The sequence below is a fragment of the Grammomys surdaster genome, unplaced genomic scaffold (genome assembly GCF_004785775.1).
Source record: "Grammomys surdaster isolate TR1022 unplaced genomic scaffold, NIH_TR_1.0 205, whole genome shotgun sequence".
Classification (NCBI taxonomy): Eukaryota; Metazoa; Chordata; class Mammalia; order Rodentia; family Muridae; genus Grammomys; species Grammomys surdaster.
In genome coordinates this window covers 5,730,409-5,755,263 of record NW_021604650.1, presented here as the reverse complement: position 1 = coordinate 5,755,263, position 24,855 = coordinate 5,730,409, and the positions used below count along the sequence as shown (strand labels likewise).

Below are 24,855 nucleotides of genomic sequence, written 5' to 3'. Positions count from 1 at the left end.
CCTTGACAGCTTCATCTACGCTGCTCACTCAGACCCATCATAAATGGTGCTTACAACATCCTTGCTAGGGTTGGGACTCCAGCTATAAAGTGTTTGCTGAACAAGAATGAAGTGAGCTCAGGTCTCCAGTCCCTATGTAAAAATCCAGGTGCAGCAGCACACATCTGGAATCCCAGCTCTTGAAGAACAGAGATAGGTAGATTCTGAAGTCCCTTGGCCAGCCAGTCCAGTAGAATTGGTGAGCCCCAGGTTACATGGGAGACCTTGTCTCAAAAAATAATGCAGGAGGTGAATGAAGGAGACATTCAATGTCAGCCACACAGCATGCATGCATGCACAGGTGCACATCTACATGAACACATAACACACACACACACACACACACACACACACACACTTATATTATGGCTATCCCTGGATCAGAGTCCATTTCAAATCCTATCAACATAGCAGGCACATAGAAAGCCATAGTTCTGGATAGTTGCTGCTGTGGCCTCTGGAGATACATCTCACATCTCCTGACTTTGCAGAATGCAGAAAGACATTGTAGAGATGAAGTGGGGAGGCCTCCATCTGTCTGACCTTGTAGTGCCACTGTGTGAACCACATATGTGAAGCTGGCATAGTCAGGACAGAGGCATAAAGCCCAGGTTCTGAAGACCTCCCAGGACCCTCTGTCCAGCAAAGATGTCCTCCCCAGACTGTGCCCCTTACTGCCATTCTCTCATAAGCATCTGGAGCCATTGCCAGGCATGGACAGTGTTTTAGAGAAAGCTTGGAGTAAACAGGTCCCTGGCACTTTCCCAGCTTGTTCAGCATTGCCTGAGTAGCACTGGGAGCCATCTGGATGCAGCCACTGCTAGTCCTGGGCAGCAGCCTCAAGGCAGCAGCACTGGCTGCCCAGGATGTCAGGGTGGCTGAACATCAGGCTACATCCAAGCTGAAGATGACATATGTATGGGATGGCCCAGAATGTGTCCCAAGCAGAAAGACATTGTTCAGGCCCTCATTCCAGGCTGCTGGTTGATTTTCACAGCAAGACTGGGAGGGGAAATTCCACCCTGCACATCTGTAGAGGGGAGTCCCCTGTTGCCTGACTAGTGAGGCTGGGAGCTCTTTGTGCCCATCAGTAATTTACAGTACTGTGCTGAGACAGCTTAAGAAGATCTTTGCTTCTAGAAAGTTCTGGGTGTTAAGTGTATCCCTTCTCAGGAGGGGGTGCCTGGCATGCTGTCTTCACCCTGTCCTTCTAGTTGTCAGAAGTACTGGCTCTTCCCCAACTCTCCCAGGGTCTTTAGAGACGACTGTTCCTTACCTTCCAAGTCTGTTCTTTGCCCCCAGGTCTGGCCTGGATGAGCCTCCTCTGCCCAAGCTCTTTACTCCTAGCCCAGTGCAGTTTCTTGTTCTGATGTGTGAAGGAGACTCCCTCATCTTTACACTTCACCTTAAACAAAGAGAACAGTCTTAGCTATTCTGAATTAAAGCATTGATTTACAAGGGAGCCGAGCCTGACTCCCTCTATACTAGGCAAGGTGTGCCCACTCCCACACAAACACAACTACTTCCATAAGACACTCCCTCACAGGCATACCATACCCCACTTCCATAAGACACTCCTTCACAGACACACCCACTTCCACAAGACACTCCCTCACAGGCATACCCTACTTCCACAAGACACTTCCACACAGACACACCCACTTCCACAAGACACTCCTTCACAGACACACCCACTTCCATAAGACACTCCCTCACAGACACACCCACTTCCATAAGACACTCCCACACAGACACACCCACTTCCATAAGACACTCCCACACAGACATATTCACTTCCATAAGATACTCCCACACAGACACACCCACTTCCATAAGACACTCCCACACAAGCACACCCACTCTTACACAGGCATGTCTACTTTCACAGTGGCATCCTGTTGTTTCTTTGTCCCCATATCACTAAAATGCTCCAGAGAGCAGAGCTGGCAAATCCTAAAGTACCAGATGGAACCTCTCTGTGTACCTGCCTGTATTCACAAGCTTTTTGCTTTTTCTGGGTCATCCTGGTGACCCACCCAGACTGTGTGCATGAGGGGAATCAACTGCAGAGTGGCATACAGGGATCCCCTAGAACAGGCAGTAGGATGTCCTCAGCAGGGATGACATTCGTGACTCAGTGGCACCATGAACTAAGTAGTGTTCCTCTCTGACAAGTGAGGAAACTGAGGCACCTAGTGATAAACAACCATCTCACATGTGGCACATGTAAGGTATGGCACGGTAGATCCCGGGTAGAAGAGGATGCCAGCCTGACCTTACCATCTCACTTCTTGCTGGGCGCTTTGAAGCATCTGGGTTGATCCTTTGAAGGCTCTGAAGGCTCTGAAGAGTGGGCATGGGTGTCCTTGTGGGTCTCACTGCACAACACAGATCCTCCACCCAGGACCACACCCCAAGATGACCTTCTCAGGTCCAGAGCTGGGAGGCTGAGATGACTGTCCTTTGGCTGAGCTATGTGGAGGGCAGGGGCTACATTCATGAGTCCATGCTTTGAGGAAATTGTTTCAAGCAGTTATGATGGTATCAGCCAGTCAGGAAGTGGCTTGTCCCTTTACTTGGGTCATTTCCTCAGATTATTGGGCAAGAATTTACAAACCTAGAGTTTACTGTTCTGTCCTTTTCAAACCCACAGGCTGGGTAGATCTTTGTCTGCTATTTGAGGTCAGAATAATGGAGAACAAATGCTTGTGCCACAGTCTCTTTTTCTCCACCACAGGGACTCAAGCCTTAAGTAATTTAAAGACAAATTGAGATGTGTGGACAGGATAGCAAGCTCCTTCATGTGACCATGTTCAGACAGTATACATCCCATCTTGAAAAAGTCATCACAGCTTTGTCTTCATAACTGAAATCTTTATTCTAACGGGGCTAGAGTGTATTGTGAGGTCCTTGGGACCCTGCCCCAGGCCCTGATGTCTTTGGGCTTATGTTCTTAGCTCATGCCCAGCAGCAGAATTTAAAAACAAGGACCTCAGTGGGAGAGGATGTGCCTACTCCTGTTGGGACAAGATGTCCCAGGGTAGGGTGGTACCCAAGGTGGGGGTGGGGAGCTTCCCCTTCTCTGTGGAGAAGTAGACAGGTTAATGGGGGTAGGGATTTGTAAGGGGGCGGATGGGAGGGGGGACTGGATGTAAAGTGAATAAAAAATAAATTATTGAAAAACAACACCAAAACCAAATACCCAGAGCTGAGAGGTGGCTCAGTGTTTAAGGGCACTGGCTGGTCTTTCACAGGACTTGGATCAAATTCCCAACATCCACATGACAACTTAAAACCATCTGTAACTCCAGTCTCAGGGTATCTGATGCCATATTCTGGCTCTGTGGGCATCAGGCATGCACGAGTTGCACAGATATACTTTTAGGCAAATATATATATGATAAAAATAAATAAACTTTAAAAGGGTGATAGGTGGATGGTGTCACTGAGGATGAGTCCCAAAGTTGTCCTCTGGCATGTGCACATGCCTGTACGCACACACATACACACACAAAGAAGAAAATAAAAAAAGGAAAAAGAAGCTCACCATCCATTCTCTGCTATCACCCACCAGGTGGGAGGGCTGCCCCACCCCTTGTCACTGTTCTCCGAAGGCCACTGGGCCTCATCTTCCAAGCTGCTGACAGTGCAGGCCTCGCTCCCTCTACCTGTGGTCTGGTGTCCAGCTGCTGGGCATCCCTTTGCTTGGTCCTGTCTGTCCCCTGTTCTGATGTCTTTCTCCTTTCTGTCACCTCTAGTTCTGAGCATCGGCGAGGGAGGATTCTGGGAAGGCAGTGCCCGTGGCCACATCGGATGGTTCCCAGCTGAGTGTGTGGAGGAGGTGCAATGCAAACCCCGGGACAGCCAGGCAGGTAAGGTGACCTCACAGGGCCGGGTCATGTCATGGTGGGGCTGCTCTGCTAGAATGTGTGGCAAGTGCCATGGCTGTAGCCACACTGTGGAAAGAGGTCAGGTTACAAAACCAGGGCATCTCTGTATCATTGCAAATGGTTTGGCTGGTTCTGTTCCAGTGGGTTCTGTCTAAACCAAAACCACTTGACAAGCTGGGGCACAGGTTCTATTGAAGGGCAGCTCGTTGCGTGTCTGGTGCAAACCTGGAGATGATTTAGGAGTGTGTTTCCTTGTCACCCTCAGAAGACTCTGGGGTAGATTCAATGTCTTTTTTTTTTCCTTCTGATTGGGTGTTAGAGTTAAAACATAGATCCCTTCCCAGTGAAGGGTGAAGCTCTCCAGACCCTCTCCAGGAAATAACACACAGTGCTCATGGCCAAAGCTGTCCTAGCTTCATGCATTAGAGCTCTTCCCCAAACCTGCCCTGGCTGAAAGCCTTCTGTTTAAAACAGATTGATCTGACTATGATGCCAATGGCCACTTATATGAAGTGGCCTAGGTAAGAAGCAGAGACACCTGAGGCTTGGATGGAAGGGACTTCTTAGTGACCTCTGTTTACCTGTGAGTTCTGTTTCCTCTTGTGTGAGCTCCTGAGTTGACTATGCATCCCCCAAAGCAGCCACATGCTCTCTGCAGATACTGGCTGTGCTGTCTGTGTGGGCCTGTGACCACTGAACTTGCTCAGATGTGCTCTTCATGATGTATTCTAAGGTTCCCTGTCTGATGTTCCACAGGGAGTCCCTAGGTCCTGGTCAGGCCACCTGGGTCAGGGAGGATCTAGGAACATGTGATGTGTGAAGCATCTCCCACTGTTGGGCTCCCTTGGGTCTGCCAAGCTTTGCAGTCTGGTGGGTATTCAGAACACTGCTCTCTGAGAACTTGGCCTTGAGACAGTAGGGTTTGTGTCTTCTACCATGGCGCTGCTCAGGTGCAGCTGATAGGTTGTGTTATGTGTTATTCAATACTACACTCATGCCAGGCCCTTTTGTTTGTTTGCTTATGATGATGTTGTTGTTGAGATGGTCTTCTACAGCCCGGGTTGGCTTCTAATTCCTCATATAGGCCATGATGACCTTGAACTCTCGATCTTCCTGTCTCCCCACCCAAATGCTGGAATTATAGGCATAGACCACATGGTTCATATGGTGCTGGGGATGGAGGGATGGAACTCAGCTTTGTGCATGCTATATCCATAGGCCAGCCAGCCAGATCTTGAAAGACAAGGTTGGAAGTGGTACGGAAGAGACTGGCAGATGGGCAGTGGGTTAGTGGATGGTAGGAACAGGTTTTGCTGGATGAGAAACACTAGTCACCAGGTATCAACTGGTCTCACTTAATGCCTAACCCCCTTCCAGCCCTGGTCTGGCCCCAACTTCCCTCTGTGGAGAGAGGATATGTTTTCTGCTTTCCTGTCTTCCAGAGGCTTTATCCAAGGCTGCCCCACTCCCTACTTCACCACCTGTCTCCTCAAAGCCCTGCTATTTGGAACGGAGATGTCACTTCCTCCTCTCCCATACTTATCTTCAGAGTGACTGGGTCTCCCCAACCTTTGCTTTCCTTTGGAAATGCTCTGTGAGCCACACCTGAGCAGGTCAGCCCTGGGGGGGGGGTCACATGAGGGGTCATTGGGTCATTCTGCTTTCTCCATCTTGTGGAATAGTGGTTTGGGTGAAGTGCACAGCTCACCTTACTTTCCTGTAGACCTTCGGAGAGATTACAGCTTCTTTGGCTCCCACTGGCAGTGTCCTTACAGACAGTAGAGCCTACCAGATTGACATTCATCCTATGGCAGGGACCTTTAGGGGTAATTATGAGACTTCCACTTCAGTCCTCAAAGTGGTCTCTTTGGCCCAGCAGAGTTGTGTACCTGGGTTGGTGCTGGCTCCAAGGTCCCTCTGGGGCCCATCCTCACATTCTGAGCAGTCTGGAAGCACAGAATGGATCTTGACACTCTGCCCCAGCTATATCAGAGCAGGGATGTCTTATGTGTCTGTGTTACCTGTTTCTAAGCACCACTGTCTCCAGGTCTTACTGAACACAGGAGAAAGAGTTAAATTGCATATCCTCTTAAAATTCTAAAAGCTGACATATTAGTATAACCTGCTGTGTAGAATTCAGAAGACTCAGGGATCTAGCCTGGCTTCAATCTGGACATCAGTGGGATTGGCTCTATCTGGAATCTCTGAGGAGGGAGAATCTGTTTTCTGCTTTCCTGGCTCCCAGGGGCTTTAATCCTTGGCTGTGACCTCTTCTCACTTCTGAGTCAGCAGCTGTGTGTAGGGTCACTCCAAGGGTTACTCTTTAGCTGCATCTTTCAGAATGTCCCCACCCCCTGCCTCCCTGTCACCACTTTTAGGGCCCAGCCAAGTGAGAGCCAAGCTGCTTAAAGCAGCTCCAATTCCATCTATAATCTTTTAAGCTTCCATGTGTCGATAGGGTAACATCTCAGGTCCTGGGAATTAGGACATGAGCATCTTTTGGGTGGGTCCTTTGCTCCAAGACCATTGACAGATGTGACCAATATCACCATTTTGTAATGCAATGGGCCACAAGTCCTGCCAGCATCCCTGGGAGAGTGGTAAACCTTTCCTCCTTATAAACTGATTAGCTCAGGAATCTTGTCACAGTGATGGACGACCATCTCCCTGATGGCTGTCCAGTCATCCCTCCCATCCCACCAGAGACAAGCAGCTTTCTGAATTGTGTCACCACAGAGGAGTTATGTCTATTGTTGGATTCCAGGCTGTCTTGACTTCTTCATTTAGCCAATGTCTACCATGTTACATTGTGGTGCCTTGTATGTTGCTGCATAGCAGTCCCTTCTTTATAATCTTATGTGAGCAGTGTTCTCCACTTTCCTGAAGGTCGCTGATTAGCTCCTCTGTGTGCACCGGTGTAAACTAAGCTGCTGGACGCATTTCCATACAAGTCTCTCTGTAGATAATCTGGTTTCACTTCTCCTCACTTCCTTAGGTGAAAACCTGCTAGGTCACATGATAGGAACATGTTTAGCTTCATAAGAGATTGTTACATGTGCCTGGGAAGATGACTCAGTGAAGTGTGTCTTTTGTGAATCTGAGTTCTGTTTCTAGAGCCCACAAACCAAGGCCAGCTATGCTGGCTCATACCTGTTATGCCAGCACCAAGGAGGAAAAGACAGAGGCTCATTGGCTAGACAGCATAGTTCAGTGTCTGAACTCCAGGCCAGTGAGAGACCCTGCCTCAAAAACAAGGCAGATAGTGTTGCTGAGAATAACACCAGAGGTTGTCTTCTGGCCTCTACCTGTATCTGCACACGTGTGTGCTCCTGTGGAGCTATACATCTGTACATACAAATATTTACTTACACAAAATTAATGGCAGGAAGGAAAGAAGGGAGGGAGGGAGGGAGGGAAGGGAGGGAGGGAGGGAAACAGGCAGGGAGGGAGGGTGCGTTGGTTGTGACATAATTGTCTGATTTGCCAGGCTGGCTCATGCCCACACCAGCAGTGCTGGAGCACTCCAGGTGCTCTGCCCCAACACCAGCATTTGGTGATCTCAGCCTCTGATACTGTCAGTCTCCCATGGCAGCCTGGTGGTTGTGAAGTTGCTCGTTACTGTGAAGGTCGCCTTGTTTCTTTGGTGATTAAGCCCCTCCTTCAGGTGTGGTTGCCACATGAAAAACTTCTTTTGAGAGATCTCTGTCCGTTCAGGGCTTCTGTTGCCTTTTCTAACTGGAGCTCTCTCCTCTTGAGCTGGGTGTGTAGTGATTTGCTTGTACGAACCCTGCTTGTCACTGCTCTGTCCTGGCTGCTGTAAATGTGTCTCCCAGTCTGTGACTTGCCTTTTGTTCTCTAGTTGTGTTTCTTATAATAAGTAGAAGGTTTTTACATTTTAAATGTAGTCTAATTTATCCTTTTTCTCCCTTTCATGGTTAGTACTTTCTGTAGCTTTTGTTTTTTTGGACACATTGGAAATTTGCAGCCCTTGATTATGCATAGACTCAGAAAGATGGTTCAGATATTGTTTCAGTGTTTCCAGCCAGCCAGCTCTTTCCACACAAGGTCAGCTTGGTCTGAGCTGTGGAAGCCCTTTGTCTTTGTATGTGGAAAAGTAGAAGCACTCTTGAATATTCCACAGAATAGGAAAGTAAGTCAAGGACTGATCCCCAACAAGAAGGGGCATACATAGGGCCCTTTCTGCCTGTAGGTTGGACAGTGAATTTCTGTCACCTGAAGATGGTTGTCAGAGTCTGAGAACCAAAAGCAAAATGAACGGCGGCCCTGATATCTTTTAAAATTGTTATTATAATTGTATGTTTGTGAGTGTTTTGCCTGCATGTGTGTTTATTTGTCTTACACTTCCATGTCACTGTTTATCATCAAGGAAGTCAGGACAGGAACTCAAAACGGGTAGGAACCTGGAGGCAGGAACTGATGTAGACGCCATGGAGGGGTGCTTACTGGCTTGCTCATCATGGCTTGCTCAACCTGCTTTCCTGCAGAATCCAGGACCATCAGCCCAGGAACGGCACACAGATGGGCTGGGCCTTCCTACATCAACCATTAACTAAGAAAATGCTCTACAGACTTGCCCATAGCCCAATCTTATGGAGTCCCCTTCTCACCTGGAGTTCCCTCCTCTCATCTGACTTCAGCACGAATCAAGATGACACAGAGTTAACCAGCATACTTCCCTTGTAGAGGTTACTTATCGTCTCTGGGTAGATTTCTTCAAGTGTCTTGTGATGATGAAGAGTCTGTGGAGATTATGACCATCATAGTCATATTTTCTGTGCCTGAGAGAGAACAGCACAGCCCAGTGTACAAACTCTCTCTTATTCTTACACGTCATCCCATGGGGTTGGCAGCATAGAGTAGCCCATGACCACAGTGCTGTGTGCACAGCAGACAGCACTCTGGAAACTTTCGGTTAGCATGTGTATGTCCCTCTGACATCTTCCTGAAGTACAGGCTCCTCAAGTCAGGGATAGCATCTTGATCTTAGTCCTACAGGGTACACGCCAAGGACAAAGTGACTACCATTGGCTCTCTATTATCTATGGAAGGGTGCTATTGCAATAGACCAGGAAACCGGCCAGCTGTTGTGTAGATTCTCAAGCCTCACATCTGTACCAGGTAGCACCATGTCAGCTGCTGTAACAAATATGCCCACTACCTTAACATATGGGGCAGCATTACCCACCCCAGACCTCCTCTATCTACTGAGATGCCAGTTTCCTTGCTTGTTGACTAGAAGTGATAGACTGGTGACAGCTGGACCCTTCCTTCTTCGAATTCTAAGGTGGACCTAAAAGCAGGACTGTCACAGAGTTGGCTCTTGGATGAGAAACTAAGATAAATTCCACCAGTCTTAGTAACACACATATGCAGTCATGCACTCAGAAGGTGAGACAGGACTGTCACAGGTTCAGTGGCCAGTCAGAATTATGCTGTGAGTTCAAGGTCAGCTTGGAGTATATAGTGAAACCTTGGCTCACAAAGAAAGAAAGCACTTCAAAATTGGCACTTGGTTTCTGGGAATGAAACAGTATGGGAAGCCAGCATGCACGTGTGTGTTATTTCCCATGATTCATCTTTCATGTAAATAGAAAACACTATCTGCCAACTGTGATTCTCTCCAGCAGAGTTTAGTTGCTGAGACAAACGTCCTGACCATTGATGAACACTGGTCATATAAGACCAGAGGAGAAAATGACATCAGGAGTTCACTCCCCAGCCCTAAAGACACATAGAATCTGTTCACCTGAGAGCTATCATTAAGAAATGGAGGTCAGATGACCAGATGACCAGATCTTAGGTAAAAGGTAACACATTCTTAACCATGCCCCAGTCATGGGTGCTCCGGTGGGAGATCTGGAGTTCTGTGAGCCATGTATCCTGCCAGGGCCTGTCAGGTGTCAGAACCTATAAGAAGCTTCCAGAACCACATGGATTAAAGTGTCTGAGATAGGATTTGAACCTAGATGTCTGAGTCCAAGTCTGTCTTCTCATGGCCCCCTGTAGGGTCTTTTCTGATATCTTAGAATGAGGCCCCTGAAGAAGTCATCTCTTTTTCAGAATACTGCTTGACTTCTTGGCTCCATGTAGCATGCAGTGGTTGATGCCCTAAGGCCTCCTCTGCAGACTGCATGTACTTCTGGCAGGTGGAAAATTGGCCAATGTCTTGTCCTCCCTGTGTGTGACCTTAATAACAAAAGCAGTTCCTCAGCTATGGTAAGCCTGGGCCAGGGGCCTGCCCACTGGTGACTGTGCCTCACTGTCAGTGTTGGATCAGTCTCTAGGGCTTACCCATTTTCTTGATGATTGTGTTCCTCTGTTCACAATGGTCACTAAGTATCTTCTGGTATTGCTCACAATTCTGTAGTGTGGGGCCTTTCCAGTGCTCATGACTATAAGCCTTCATATTATAGCAGCAGCCCTTCAGCCTTTGGTTTAGACTTTCAAGTGTCTCTTGTGATCTTCAAAGTAAACTGGGGATTGGGAATAAATGAAGTAATGGTTCCCATTTTACAGATGAGGGCCAGAGAAGTGTATGTCTTATAAGTACTAGTCCAGGACCTGAAGATAGATAGGCCTGAGTCAGAGATCTGTCCCTTCACCAAGAAGGCTGGAATGTCTACATAATATCAGCCACCCTGGGTGATGACAAGACTTGGTAGCTGTGGAGTTGGGCAGTCAGGAGGTAATGATGGTCATGGCAACATCAGTAATGGCCATGGCAGTGCTGTCCATGGTGAGGATGGTATAATTGACGGTGGTGTTGGTGTTCAGCTAGTGCTGTGATGATGTCATTGGTGATATGGTCATGAAGATGCTGATAATGATAATGATGGTGGCAATGGTAGTCATGGTGGTAGTGATAGTGATAATTGTCATGGTGATGGTGATGGTGGTCATCACCATGGTGATGGTGATAGTGATGATGGTGGTGATGATGGTCACAGTGATAATGTTGGTGATATAAATGATGGGTGGTGATGATGGTCCTGATGATGGTCATGATGATAACAGTACTAATGATGATATTAGTTATGGTGGTGGTGAGGTGAGTGATGGTGTTAATGATCATGTAGGGACAAAAGTGTTAAAGCAATGACAGGAGTATGATACTAACAAACTCTGGCACTCCAGCTTGGGAGCCCTGCTGTTATGAACATAGATTGAGAGTTCTAATTCCCCCCTGCCTCTGCCCAGTGCCCCCCTTTCCCAGAAGGCCCCTAGACTGCTCTGTGTACTCCTGAACTGTCATTTGGCTCTCCAGTTCTCCTCTTGGTATGGCAGGCTCCCTTGAGAAGGTCACTTTGCCTTTGCCTCTGTGTATGTTGACTTTTTCCCCTGGAGTGCAAGCCTCTCCCTCCTGATACATCCTATAGTGGGTATAAACTCACCTGAGATGACTGCCGGGGCAGAAACCATCAATATCAATAGCTCTCCCTTCCTCCCATTTAAAATTCTGGAGCAGGGATCATAGGTGGGCACCACCATCCCCAGAAGCGGCTGTGCTCTCAGCTGCTGAGCACATTACTTCCAAGTTCTGTACTAAGGGCTCATTTGATGAGTGTGCCCAGCATTAGTGCAAGGCATTGGCCCATTTATCTTTCAGGTCATCTGTCTATTTCTTGCTGATTCAAGGGTCCCTCTTCACACACTCCAGAAGCAATCTTGGACCGGTGATGTTCACTGGAGCATGGGATTCTTCCATTCTCTGATGAGCTGTTGATCTACTCTGTGACTCAGAAGGGGCAGGCGTGGGCCTCATGCCTCCTGTAGGCAGTGGGGCCAACTCCACTGAATCCCATTTCCTCCTTTCTGCTCAAATGTACATGGAGGCTCCCTCCTGTCTGTGTCTGGGATGCCAGCTTCTTGTTTTAAACAAATTAAAGTGCTCCCTTCAGAAACACAAAGAGCTAGTTGGCTAAGGCTGGAAGCCCAGCAGGGACTGCACCACACCTCCTCATTTGGATAAGCCCCTTCCCTGGGTTGGGACAACCAAGTGTCCCTGAGGCTTTCAGGACTGCCTGAATTGGGGAGTTTTGGTTATGGGGGCGGGAAGCTGAACAGTGGGGCCCTTTAAAGTGCCCCTCTCTATAAAAACTGTTCCCTTGTTGTGACAAAGATCCTGACCCAATATGAGCAGCAGCCTCTCCTATAACAGCCTTATTAGGATGGCAGCCTGGCCCAGATATCTTACCTGGCTTTCCTCTGATCCCTAAAGCAACCCCAGGCCTCATCACCCTGTTGTGTACTCTGAGAAGGAGGCCAAGAGACCCTAAACTGCACATTTGGCTTCCCAGAGCCATGGCTGTAGACCAAAGGAAGCTCTCCCTCCTTAGTTCCATTCAACAAGATCCAGCACAGGCTACAGTGAAGGAAAGAACCTGAAAGTGTGGAAGCCCCAGAGGTCTGACTCTCTTTGTTGTAACACACAGATCTGTATTTAAAAGGTAAAGCAGTTTTGTCTTTAAAAGTCAGCATTGTGGGGCTGGAGAGATGGCTCAGCAGTAAAGAGCACTTGCTGCTCTTGCAGATGACCTGGGTTTTGTTCCCAGAACCTACACCAGTCAGGTCACACCTGCCTGTAACTCCAGCTCCAGGAGAATTTAATATCCACGTCTAACTTCTGTGTGTACCTGCACGCATGTACTGCATATACACATACTCAGACGTGCGCGCGCGCACACACACACACATTAGATAAATAAATAAATAATCTTAAAAGAAAAAAAGCATAGCAGGCCAGGTAGGCATGGTGGTGTACATCTTTAATCCCAGCATTCCAGAGGTAGAGTCAGGTACCTAAGTTTGACCACAGCCTGGCCACTCATAGAAATCAGCCTTGACTGCATAATGAAACCCTATCTCAGTGTGTGTGTGTGTGTGTGTGTGTGTGTGTGTGTGTGTGTGTCTGTCTGTCTGTCTGTCTGTCTCAAATCAGACCCCTCATTTGGATAATAGAACCCAAAGGTCTTCGTAGGATTTGAGATACCCAGGGCTCCTGGCTCCTCTGTGCTGTGAGCTCAGGCCTGGTGCTCAGAGGGGGTTAGATGTACTTCTGAAGCTCCGGCTCGGTTTTGCTTTTGCTTCTCATGGCCCCATTCAAACTTAGTGGCAGTTCAAGTCATCATTGTTTCTTCTTTCAACTGGAGACAAAAGCTGTGAGCCATGTCTGCCTGAGGAAAGTTATTAGCTTCAATAGTTGAAAAGTCTTCCATTGTTCATCATCAGGCACAGCTGGATCCAGGTACTTCACGCTGATATGCCCAGGGAAGGCTTTCTAACTCCGGACCCTTATGTCTCCATGGAGGCCTCATCTTCTGTTCACTTTGGCCCTCACATGTTCCCTGGCAACCAAAAGCCTAATGTCCTTGTAGATTCCAAGTCTAGGACAAAGACCTTTTGCTAAGCTTAGCCCTGGTCCAATGATGACCTCAATGGGACTGGTTTGACTCATAAGGTTAATTTGTGTGGAAGGGCCGTGGAAGGGCTAGGGGAAGGAGAGCTGGTGTATCAGAAGGGTGGCTGGACTGGAACACAGATGGCATGCTAAGGAAAGACAAAATGTCTGAAGAGCAAAGAGGACTTTGCCCTGTTCTTGTCATCAGCAAAAGTGTTTTAACAGGGATATAAAGATTTGGGGAGTGGTCCTCACCTCCCTGGGGTGATGTTGGTGGTATACCTTGATAACTCTTTGTTAGTCACTGTGTGTGTAAACCTTCCATAATCTCAGAGTGGCCTGGTGGCCTATTCCAAAATAGAATGTTTCTGTTATCTTTAGAGCCGTTAAAAATACAAGCAAATGACTCTATTAGCACAATTGCAATCTAAAATATTAATAAGCAACCCCAGCCAGCTTCCAAAGGAGCCACTAACTGTTCCCTAATGGGACATAAAATAAATATGAAGGCTTGCCGTTCTGCCTGCTAACGACTGTGTGTTTGTTAAACAACCTGGCACACACACATACACCCACGCGTACATACACAACAACTCCACCCTATCTTTTACGCCATTTTATTAAAATACACTCAGAGCTGCTTTGGAGAAGGAGGTTGGGACTGCTGTTTCTTAGCAGCTGCTTAGGGTTTTAAATACCAGTTTTCATGCCAGGGTTTGCCCCCAAAATAGAGTTGCACCATTTCTGTGTGATGTTTTGGGTCATGTTGGGAGGATTTAGTCTTTGGCTTTCCTGTGGGACCCAGACCTTTTGTGCCTCCTCCCAGGAGCAGTGATGGACTGTTCTGGGTTACCATGGCAACTTGGAGATATTGGGTACCAGCCCTGCCCTTCTTCCCTGTAGCCCTTCCTGCCTGCCAGGAAAGTCACCTTGAGCTCAGTCACCTTACACATGCTACAGGCTTCTGAGGGAGAGGTACCCGTGTGACCCAGATGCTCATATCATAGACAGGGAACATCTTCAGTGTTTCATTGGACCACAGTGGGAAGGGCAATAGGCTGTGATATAGTTGTGCTGTTTAGTTTGTCTGTCCTGAAGCCTGGGTATCCAATTCTTCACAGTTCTAGAGGTAGAAGTTAGGGATCTGGGGAGGGGGGCAGGCTGGTCTAGGTTAAGGGCTTCCTCCAGCTTACAGACCTTGCTATGCATGCATCCTGGTGTCCTCACCTGCCCTCTGCTCCCTGTGTACCAGCCCCACTCTCATAGGTATCTCTAACCCTCCTTAAGCACCCAGTCTCTAAGCATAGCCATACTAGACTTGAGACCTTGACTGAGAGTGGTGCCAGTCAGGCACAGGATAAGGGGTGAACCCAGAGGACACAGGTGGGTGATGGCTCATAAGTACCTGCAGGTACGATGAGGTGACAGGGCTATGATGTGCCTTCCCTGACAGGAAGGGCACGGAGGGTGCAGCTGGCTTATGGCAGAGCTTCCCATACCCTACATGACCAAACAACAAGGGGCGAAGGAATGGGAAGAGAATCAATGGGTGGATGGATAGTGGAATGAGGAGTTAGATAGGTGATAAGGAAAGATGGATAAATGCAGACAATGGGCAGATAAAAAGAGGTAGATGGATGAATGGGAGGTGGATGAGTGAATGGATTGATGGATTGGTAAGTGGGTAGATGGGTGGATGAGAGGTGGGTGAGTGGATGGATAGATGGATGGATAGATGAATGGACAGGTAAGTGGGTAGGTGGATGGATGGATGGATGGATGAATGGATGAATATCTGTGGGGTGGACAGGTAGGTAGATGGATAAATGGATATGTAGGTGAATGAGTGGGTGAGTAGATGGATGGATGGATGGATGGATGGATGGATGGATGGATGGATGGATTAATGGATAGATGTACAGGTGGGTAGGCAGATGGCAGTTGAATGGATGAGTAGATAGGTGGGTGAGTGGGTGGATTGTGGGTGGATAAGTGGGGGCATCTGGCTGTACACCACTCTTGTCTCGTTTGCCCCCCATTCCAGTTTTGTTACCCCTCCCATCTTTACACCCGCAGTGGAGCCCATGAGATGTTTCAGAAGCCCTGGGATCTGTGAGCAAAGGCCAGCAGGAGTGTAAATGTGTCCCTGGGCAAGGCTATTAACCTCCCACTGGCTGGCTTTGGTCCTGAGCCTGAGGTTTGTTTAGGCACCATTTTCCATGAGGGGTTTGGCCCCTGCCTATCCCACATGCCCTGCTAGACCACAGGGTCTGCAGCCTGCAGGCCTCATCAGTCCTCCTCATTATCCTCTGAGTGTCTGGATGCTGCAATGTTTCAGAAGGCAGGCAAGGTCATGCACCCACAGGGAGGAATGGGCACTTGATGTGAACTGGTGGCCCCACTGCTCTGCCATTTGTCAGCAGGAATGACGAGAGGCCTGAGGGCAGGCCCACTTTGGCACCAGTGCACCTAGCTCTGGGACAATGAGCCAGACCGGGAGTCCCCTGGAGCTGGGGCAAAAATGGATGCTTCATGCCACCCCCAGAGCTGCATATCTTTCTGGAAAATGAAGGCTGTCATATGGCGCTCTGCTAGTGAATGGAGATGTTGTTTTTGGCTTCTCTGAAATAGACGATGGGAAACAGACCCAGAGATTATGAATAAACATTGGCTTATGGGGGCTGCGCACTGCTAATGGCAAAACCTCCACACTTACAGATTAAATTTAAGACATGCATATGGAAAGGGACTTTGGGGAGGCCAGACTCCTGCTTGAGCAAATCTTACAGCCACTGTGGGAGGGCGCACTGTGTGGTCCCTGTCCCTAGCCAGGGTCGTGAGCACAGGAGTGCCAGAGTCTAGGAAGAGCCTGTGTTCTCCAAGGGAGCTAGGGAGATGCTGCAGGGAGCAGGGGCCACCTTGGAACTGGCCACTGGCATGGACTAGATTAAAGTCAGTGTGTGACTTTCAGCCAAAGTGCCTCTGGAATCTTTAGGCCAGTTGATAAAATCAAGTCACTGAATTAACTCCTGGTGGTCAACTGTGGCCTGTCAGATGAGTCCTGAAGAGCTCTGAGGGGCATCTGGGGTGGCCCAGTGTTTTGTTGAACTGTGATATAATCATCACACCAAAAAATTTACCCTTTTAAAGTGCATGGCACAATAGCTCTTCTTTCCTTTTCTTTCCTTTTCTTTCCTTTTCTTCGCATGGTTCTGAAAACCTCAGTTTATTGAATTCCAAAATGATGCTCAAGCGCCTTAAGTATAAAGCTGGCACCCAAAACAGTCTCTTGCTTCCCTCTCTCATCAGCCTTTGGCAGCCACCAACTCTCCCGCTGGCTCCGGGCAGTTCATGTCATGGAATTCATCAGAAGATAGTCTTTCTCAAGTGACTATTTTAATTTAGCAAAAGGCTTATCATTCTTTTTTAGTGGCTAATTCCTTTGCATTTGCATACACATGGTATATTCTATCAGTTTCTAGTTGATGGGCACTTACATTGTTTCCACCCTTTGGCTGTTGTCAGTCATTTGCCTGTGAACATTCAGGTATAGGTTTTGGTTAGAGTCTCTTCAGTTCTCTGAGGTTTATATCTAAGGGTAGAAATATTGGGTTGTGTGGTGGCTGTGTTTAAGTGCTTGTGCACGTGCATGTGCGTGCATGCGTGAATGTGTATGTGTTATGTTTACATATGTATGTTGGTGTATATGCACATGAGGAAGCCAGAGGAAGACATATGGTGTCCTGCTTTACCACTCTACCTTATTCCTTTGAGATGGGGTCCCTCCATGAACCTGGAGCTTGGCTGGTGGCCTGAAAGCTCCAGTGAGTCCCCATCCCTGCCTCACACAGGGCTGGGATTACAGATGTGCATGCAGCCCCAGCTAGTTTTTCTTTTTATGCATCTCCGTGGATTTGAACTCAGGTCCTCATGCTTGTGCAGCAAGCATCCTTAACCTATTGAGCCATCTCATCAGCACTGATTAACATGTGAGGGCCTCCCAGGCTGTGCTTGGCTGTGACTTGCATTGGTGAGTAGCTTTGCTTTGTGAAAGTCTCCCCTTCACCCCAGGATGCAATTGAACTGCAGGCACAATGCTACCTTGCAGAAGCAAGGTACAATACTGTGTGGGCAGACACCTAGGGTGGATGTGGCGGTTCTCTCACCCTGAGTCCTAGGGAGCTCAAGAGGTCAAGAGGAGAATGGCTTAGCTCTTTACAGCCTTGTAAAACTGGGAGCTTCCATGGTGCTGAAGCACAGACGTGGGAGACGGAATACACCTGTTCTCCAGCCAGGAAAGCTTGGCTTCCCAGCCATCCCACACGCCACCTGCTTCATGCTTATTTGATGCTGTTGAAATTCCTACTGTTTTGGACAAAGGGCCCTGCTGTCACCCTGCACCAGTCCTCACAAACGTGCCATCAGGCTTTGCTGGCCCCAAGGTCCCTCCAGGGTTCCCTAGAGATCTTCACCAGTAGACCTCTGGGAAGGAGCACACAGGTTAAAGGTCATCTGTTCTATGTGATTCTAGAGCTGGATGTAATGCTGGTAGTACAGGCAGACGTGGACCGAGGAGTCGGTGCCTGGCTGCTGAGGTGTGTGTCCAGCTCATGAACTCGCTGAGTTGCTAAGTCTAAGGAGTAATGTCCCTGCTGTGGGGGAGGAGCAGCTTTGTCCGTCTGTCCTCTTTCAGCCAGAGCTGAGGATGTGCACCAGGGCCTAGCACTTGCTCACAGCCTTTCCTTCAGGTCCTTTGGCTTTGATTAGAGCATATCTAGTTGTGTGTGTGTGTGTGTGTGTGTCTTTGTCTCAGTCTATCTGTATCTGCACACGATGCTGCCAGCTCCCCTGCAAATGCCACTCAGTCCAGTGTAACTGTTCCACACATGCTATCGACTTCCACAACTGTGCCCCCCTTGCCATCCACACTTAATGGGCCAAGATAGAAGTGTGCCCTTTGTTTGAATACGGAAGGTTCTGACACTTCATTTTACTGAAGGATGCCCAAGGGAAAAGAAGGAAAGGTGGCTGAGCTGTAGAGACTAGAACTCCCTCCCTAGGGTCACACACCAGACTCTCAGCTAGAGGACCTTTCCTAAGGGCCCACATCATCTGTCCAGCTGCTAGGAACCATCCAGAAGTCACACTGGCACACATGTTCTTCCACAGCTTGGTATAAGTAGGCAGTGAGAGACTCCATGACAGCTTCGTCCCCTGTGTGAGCCAGCTGGCACCTCCCTGTGAAATGCAACACCATAACCCTCACAAAACACCAGTTGAGAGATGCCCGTGTACACATTCATGGCAGGGTGCAGAGACACGCCATAGTGTGTGCATGTACACGAGCACACATACATGTTGACGTACATGTTCACGGGGGCATACATCTATAGACTCATATCTGCACATGAATATGTATATGACATCACATATAGCTGCATATATGTCCAGGTGTCTTCACTGTATTCAAACCTGTAATGAGAATATGTGTGATATCACTTGTAACTGCATGTGTGTAGATTCATAGTACTTACACTTCCGTGAATTTGTGTGCACAACTGCAGCTACATATATGTTCACATGCTTGGTACTTGTGCCTATATGTGTGTGCATACAATTTACACCTATACACGTGTGTGCATGTCCTTTATATCTGAACACACCTGTGCATGTGTGTGCATCCTGTTGTCTGCCCTGATTCTGAAGCCTCTAAGGCATGCCGGCTCAAGCTCACTGTGTCTGCCCAGCAGTCAGGTGGAAGCACAACTTCTGTACTATTTGGGGCAGAGCTGTCCTTGAGTTCTGGCACAGATACAAAGCCCTGGTGACGACCTGACCCAGTTCCCATTCCTGAAACTCCGGCTTCCCTCGTGGACAGTCCTAGAAGGAGTCTGATTGCCAGGGTGACTGCCTCATTTGTCATCCAAACGGGGCCGCTTCCAAGAGCAAAGGAGAGCAGCAGAGCTGTGGCCGCTGAGGGAATCGGCTGACCCAGTTTCTCCAGGAGCTGAGGTTTCCTGGCCTGATGCAGGCAGTGCTCCCCCTCCAGGCAGAGAAGGCAGCTGGTCACTTACTCTCCTACCCAACAGAGGCTGCTTGAGTCCAGGCGGGAAGTCTGACACTGGGTGACATTTGGGGAAGGGCCATATTTTCCTGTGAACCTGGGCCTGCTGAGGAGGCTGGTACAGGCTGATGATCAGTGGCCAACACCTAGGAAGGGTCTGTAAGGGAGATGTAGAGATACAAGCGTGCCTTCTACCTTCAGCAGGATCCTCAGCCTATCCCAGAGGCTACCGTGACACTGAGGGCAGAGGCAGGGAACGAAGGGAGAGATGCCTCTCACACAGGGGCTTAAGCAAATAGGAACACTCAGGGCTTCCTTCTACCAATCTGGCTGGCCAGGTCTGCCCAGAAATGTCATGTGGATCCCTGCTGGAATGGTGACAGCTTTGCCTCTGTGCCTGTGATGCGCCACACCTACAGCCACCTATAGAAAGGGCTCTTCTAAGTGGGCTTGTAAAACAAGTCAAGGTCAGAGCCTGGATCCTAGCAGCCCTGAATATCCAGGGTTGGTCACCTTTCTTCAGTGAACTAATTAGAAGATCTAAATCAATAGAGAGAAACAGGAAAAGGAGCTTTATTCAATGTGGCTACACTGGGAAGAGGGAACCTCTAGTCCATCTCCAGGGTCCTGACAGGATGCCTGGGTTTAAAGAAAAGGCAGGGCATATGAATACCTGACAGCTGCTGGGGTGTGGTTCCCGCCACACATGCTCTCAGCTTCAAATCTCCCCTATAAGGCCCTCTGATAAACACCAAACCTCTCCAGAAGACAAGCCCACGCCCCACCCCACACCCCCGAATGGCACCCGGCTTCAGACTTCTCCCCATTCCAGCATGACATTCGTGGAGGAAATTCTATTTTCTTGATCCATTGTCTCAACAGCTTGGTTGCCAAAGGAGTCCAAATGTCTCCTTAGAATATCTCCATTCCTGCCAAACAGGCTAGGGCTACGAGCTGAGCAGCCTAGATGGCCTGCCTTCTCTGTGCGCCCCAACCTGCCCCAGGCAGACATTGCCCCCTCCTCAGGCTCTGATGAGAGTGCAAATTGTCCTCATGAAGTACCAGACATCTTATGAAACAGGGAACTTGAATCCCCCTTAGTGTTCACTTGGGGCCACCCACAGTCACCTCACAGTGAAGCCATGTGACATAGGTAGGATCGCTTGAGTCCCTGCACTGGGCAGATACAGGGTGTAGCCAGCCCAGGGACCCAGGAATAAGCTGTACTACCTAGATCAGGCCACACCAACAATGGCTTTGAGGCCACGTGCTCTCCTCTCAGACCTGAGTTTTCTGATAGAAAGCTCTGCCCTACCCCTCTACCTCCAGGTTGGTCAGTGTTGCTTTCCTACAGCACCTTGACCCATCCAGTGTCAGAGCAGCCTCCCTTGAGGCCCATAACCTTCTACTGTCATACTCTGCAAGGTGCATTTGCAGAGCTTGGTTCTGTGCTTATAACAGGTGAGTCCAGAAAGGCCAAGAGGCAAGCAAGAAAGGAGCACAGATGGATCAACTGCTGGAAGCCCTGAAAGAAAAGATTGGAGTTGCAAACAAGTAGGAACACACTGAGGCCATCCATCAACCCCATCAACCCCCTCAAACCCTAGAAACCCAGAGAGAGAACCCTGTTCTGTGCCGGCAGCTACTGCCACTGCCCCCTTCCACCCTGTCCTCCTTTCTTTTCCACACCCCTCGATGCCATGGGTTGTCCCCACAGCTTTGTTTCTCCTGCAAGAGAGGCCCATAGGGAAGCCAGTTTACAAATGCTCATTGTCTCTTTCTACCATATGGGTCCCAGGGAGAGAACTCCAATGGTCAAGCTTAGAAGCAAGTAGCTTTACCAGCTGAACTATCTCATTGGCCCCAGTTGGAAACCATCTCCCTTGCTTTGGAAAACAATCAGAATGCAGGCTGCAGATTAAGATGCCAAACAAAGGCTGCAGGGAGAGCCTGACTCCTGAAGTTCAAGACCCCCATCTGTCTACACAAGGAGCAAAGCATCAGGATGTCCCACACCTCTCTGGAGCCTAGACTCAGAGCACTGAGTGCTGTGTGTGCCAATGTTCTACCCATTGGGCTGTCCTGGCTGACCCCTCCTACCTCAGTGGAGAAGGAAAAGGGAAGGGTGGGGGTCAGCACCCCTCCAGTCCTTCCCCCTTTCTTCATGGCATGAGGCTTTCTTGGTTTTTATGGCTTTTTTGAGCCACTCTTCTTTTGACTCTCAGGAGAAAGTGGCACTTTATCTACCTTGATCATGACCTCTGGCTCACTGCCTCAGAATCCTGTGGGTATCCAGGCTCCATGAACATCTATTCTGTATGTGAGATGGGACTCCTGTCTGCACAGCATGAGCTAGCTGCATTATGCTGCTGGCTCTGGGGACAGCCCAGACCCCATGGTCGGGCTTTTGTCACTCAGCATTATGTCCCCTGAGCCCGTTCAAGTGTGAAACTCCTTCCTCCTGAGGCCAGGTTCCTCCCTTCATGCATGTCTGAGGACTCATCTGCCCAGCAGCATAGGAGGATTTAGATTTCCTGCCTTTAATGTTTCAGGATTTATAATTTTATGGAAATAGAATTACTATGTTAAACTTTTTGAGAAATGGTAGAAACTTTCATGCTCTAGAATATTGTGTTTGCATATGTATGTGTATAAATGTGGGGAAATCAACCTGAGTATGTGTGTGTGTGTGTGTGTGTGTGTGTGTGTGTGTGTATGTATGTGTGTGTGTTGGGGGGTGTCTGTGTATAGGTGTTAAGTGTATGTGTGCAGGGATAACTGGTCAACTTCAGCTGTTCCTCTTTAGAACATGTTCCACATTGTTGTCTGAGACAGAGTATCTCTGTGGCCTAAAACTCATTAAGTAGTAGGCTAGACCCAGTGAGCCCCAGGCATACACCTGTCTCTTCCTCTCCGGGTCTAGGTTTGCAGGTACACTATGTAGCCCAGGCTGGCTTACAGCTTACTATGCAGACCAGGCTGGCATCTATCTGTCTTTGCTTTCTGAGTTCTTTGGATTAAATGCATGTGACAGTATGCCCAGCAACATTTTTAAAAATAAATTTATTTATTTATTTATCTATTCATTCATTCATTCATTTACATGTATGTGCCTCTGTAGTTTTATGTGCATTATGTACAAGATCCTGAGAGGCCAGAAGAAGGCATCAGAGAACTATGAGTTGCAGGTAGTTGTGAGCTGTCTTGTGGGTGCTGGGAACTGAACCAGGTCCTCTGGAAGAACAGCCACTAATCCATATCTCTAGTCATGCACTGGCCCTTTTTCAAAAGGGTTCTTGGACTTAAAGTCAGGTCCTCATGTTTGTGCAGCAAACATATTAACAAATGAACTATCTTCCAAGCCCCAAGTTCTGGAATCTTCCTGAAAAGGGTTAGTTGTCTCTTGGGCAGAGCTTTCAGCCTGGCCTGGCACTTTCCTTCCTATCCATGTCCTAAAGGCAAAGCCACATCTGTCTGCTTGTCCTCATCTGTATACTCCCCAGGGCAGGACCTACCTGGCATCATCCCATGTCCCCACCTGGCACACAGTAGGCCCACTATAGACTCCTGCCATGGAAACCAGAAGAATGACAGTATGTCTTAGAGACAGCTAGTTATTTTCTAAGGAACGTGACACAGATTTAGAATTCAGTGTGGCTAAGAATCAGCCGGCTTCTGCCGCTGAAAACTTGCTTGTCGTTTTGTCTGCCAAGAATCCCAGAAGCTTCTCCAAGTGATCACTGATGGGAGCAGAAGCGTTACCACTAAAATTAGGTGATGGAACAGTTATTATGAAACACCAAAGAGACTGGCAGGTACATTTAGTAAGTAGAGGACACTCTTCCATGACATGGCGCCGTGGCCGGAGCTGTGTCCCTGTGCCGGGGGCTGGATTTAGTTGGCCCAGCATTGTGGTTGCTTAAAGTGGAAACTTAGATATTTGGGAGAATGTTGTTTTAGAGCTCGAGATGTAAACCCCAAGTCTCCATCTCTGTACAGGCCTGCTCTTCTCTTCTGCTCTGGTCCTTGCTCTCCATTAGAGTACCTGTGACATGCTGGCTGTGAATCCACAAGGTCCACACCATATTAGACTGACTTTACTCAGCAGAAAAGCACCAAGGAGCCGTGGTTTGAATGAGATAGAGTTTGTCTCTTCTCTGTTCCAGAAAACAAAAGGAGACAGCCCAGAGATGGAACAGAGTTGTTAAACCTACAAGGACCTAGTCTCCTCTTTTCTCACTGTTCTGACGTCTTTAATAAGCTGCCCCATGGTTCAAGCTGGGTGCATAGATTCCAGTCATCGCATTTACATTCTAGTAGAGGAAAAAGGACTCCCCTGAAAAAAGAAAAAGAAAGGAAAAGAAAAAGCCCTATCTTAAGGAAATGTCTAGCTATGGGCTGACAGCCATAACATGTTATATGGGGTTTTGAGCCACTACTGGGGAATGAATAGGAGACCAGATGTTAGAGAGGGTTTTAGTACCTCTGACCAATCCCATCTTCCCATTTCCTCAGTGTTCCTTCCAGCCACGTCTGTCTCATCCTCTCACACTCCAGAGCAGTCAGGACATTTGGCATAAGATATCACTATGTGATAAAGCAGTATGGTGCTTCAGGTGAGAACACAACTGACTTCACACCAGGCAACACCCAAGGTAGAGCCTGTCTGCAAGGGGAGTGTCAAATGGCTACCTGCGGGCCAGAGCACAGATTCCAGATGCCTGCACTTCCTCAGTGGGACCCCACCTGTCAGAGCCCACATGTGCTTTAGTGAGGCCTCCTACTTACAGCTGACCAGCACCCTACCCAAGCTGAAGCTGCAGAGGGATGAAACAGTTTTCAGATTCAAGATCAATAGCCTCAGACATGGCTAGATCCAGGAGGTCAGCATTCTCTGTGTAACTCATCTGTCTGCTTTTCTGTGTGGAGTCCTTTGGCTGGTCCTCTCTAAGCCATGTGGAAGTGGCCAGCAGGGGCATCAGGCTGATGAGTGACTGTTCTGGCAATTCTGGCAATTGTGTGTGGCACAGAGCATCTTCTCTGGTCACCGTGAGAGACAGCACAGGATTGGGTCTCATTGTGTGATGGCTCATCTGACTAATCTTGAATCACTTGGTCCAATTGGCCAAGAGAGAAGGTGGGGCTGGCAGTGGTAATTCAGGAATGTAGGCAGAGTTTAAGACATGGCTATCTCCTCCAGAAAGTAGTAAATGGGCTCTGGCAGGCCAAACTCATACTCCCTCTCTACCTACCCCTACATCGCACCACTCCCAACCTCCCACCCCCTATCTTGATTCTACTCCACTGTAGCAAGGCAGAGATGTCCCAGCCTTGGCCTCCAGATGCCCCATTCAGTCGTTTGTCTTGTCTTTTATCACTCGTCACTCTCTGGTGCCTGAAACAACCTCCAGAGCCAAACTATGTATAATCCTCTTGGTGAGGTC

At 48.5% G+C, this 24,855-nt stretch overlaps 1 protein-coding gene across 2 annotated transcripts in view; it reads left to right on the top strand.

Annotated features, from left to right (window-relative positions):
* Shank2 (SH3 and multiple ankyrin repeat domains 2) overlaps nt 1-24,855 on the top strand; it is a 432,981-nt gene that overhangs the window by 203,323 nt on the left and 204,803 nt on the right. For both annotated transcript variants that reach the window (XM_028771108.1, XM_028771107.1), the window contains one exon: nt 3,798-3,911. In XM_028771108.1, coding sequence (XP_028626941.1) covers nt 3,798-3,911 — 114 coding nt within the window. The remainder of the gene's footprint in view (nt 1-3,797; nt 3,912-24,855) is intronic.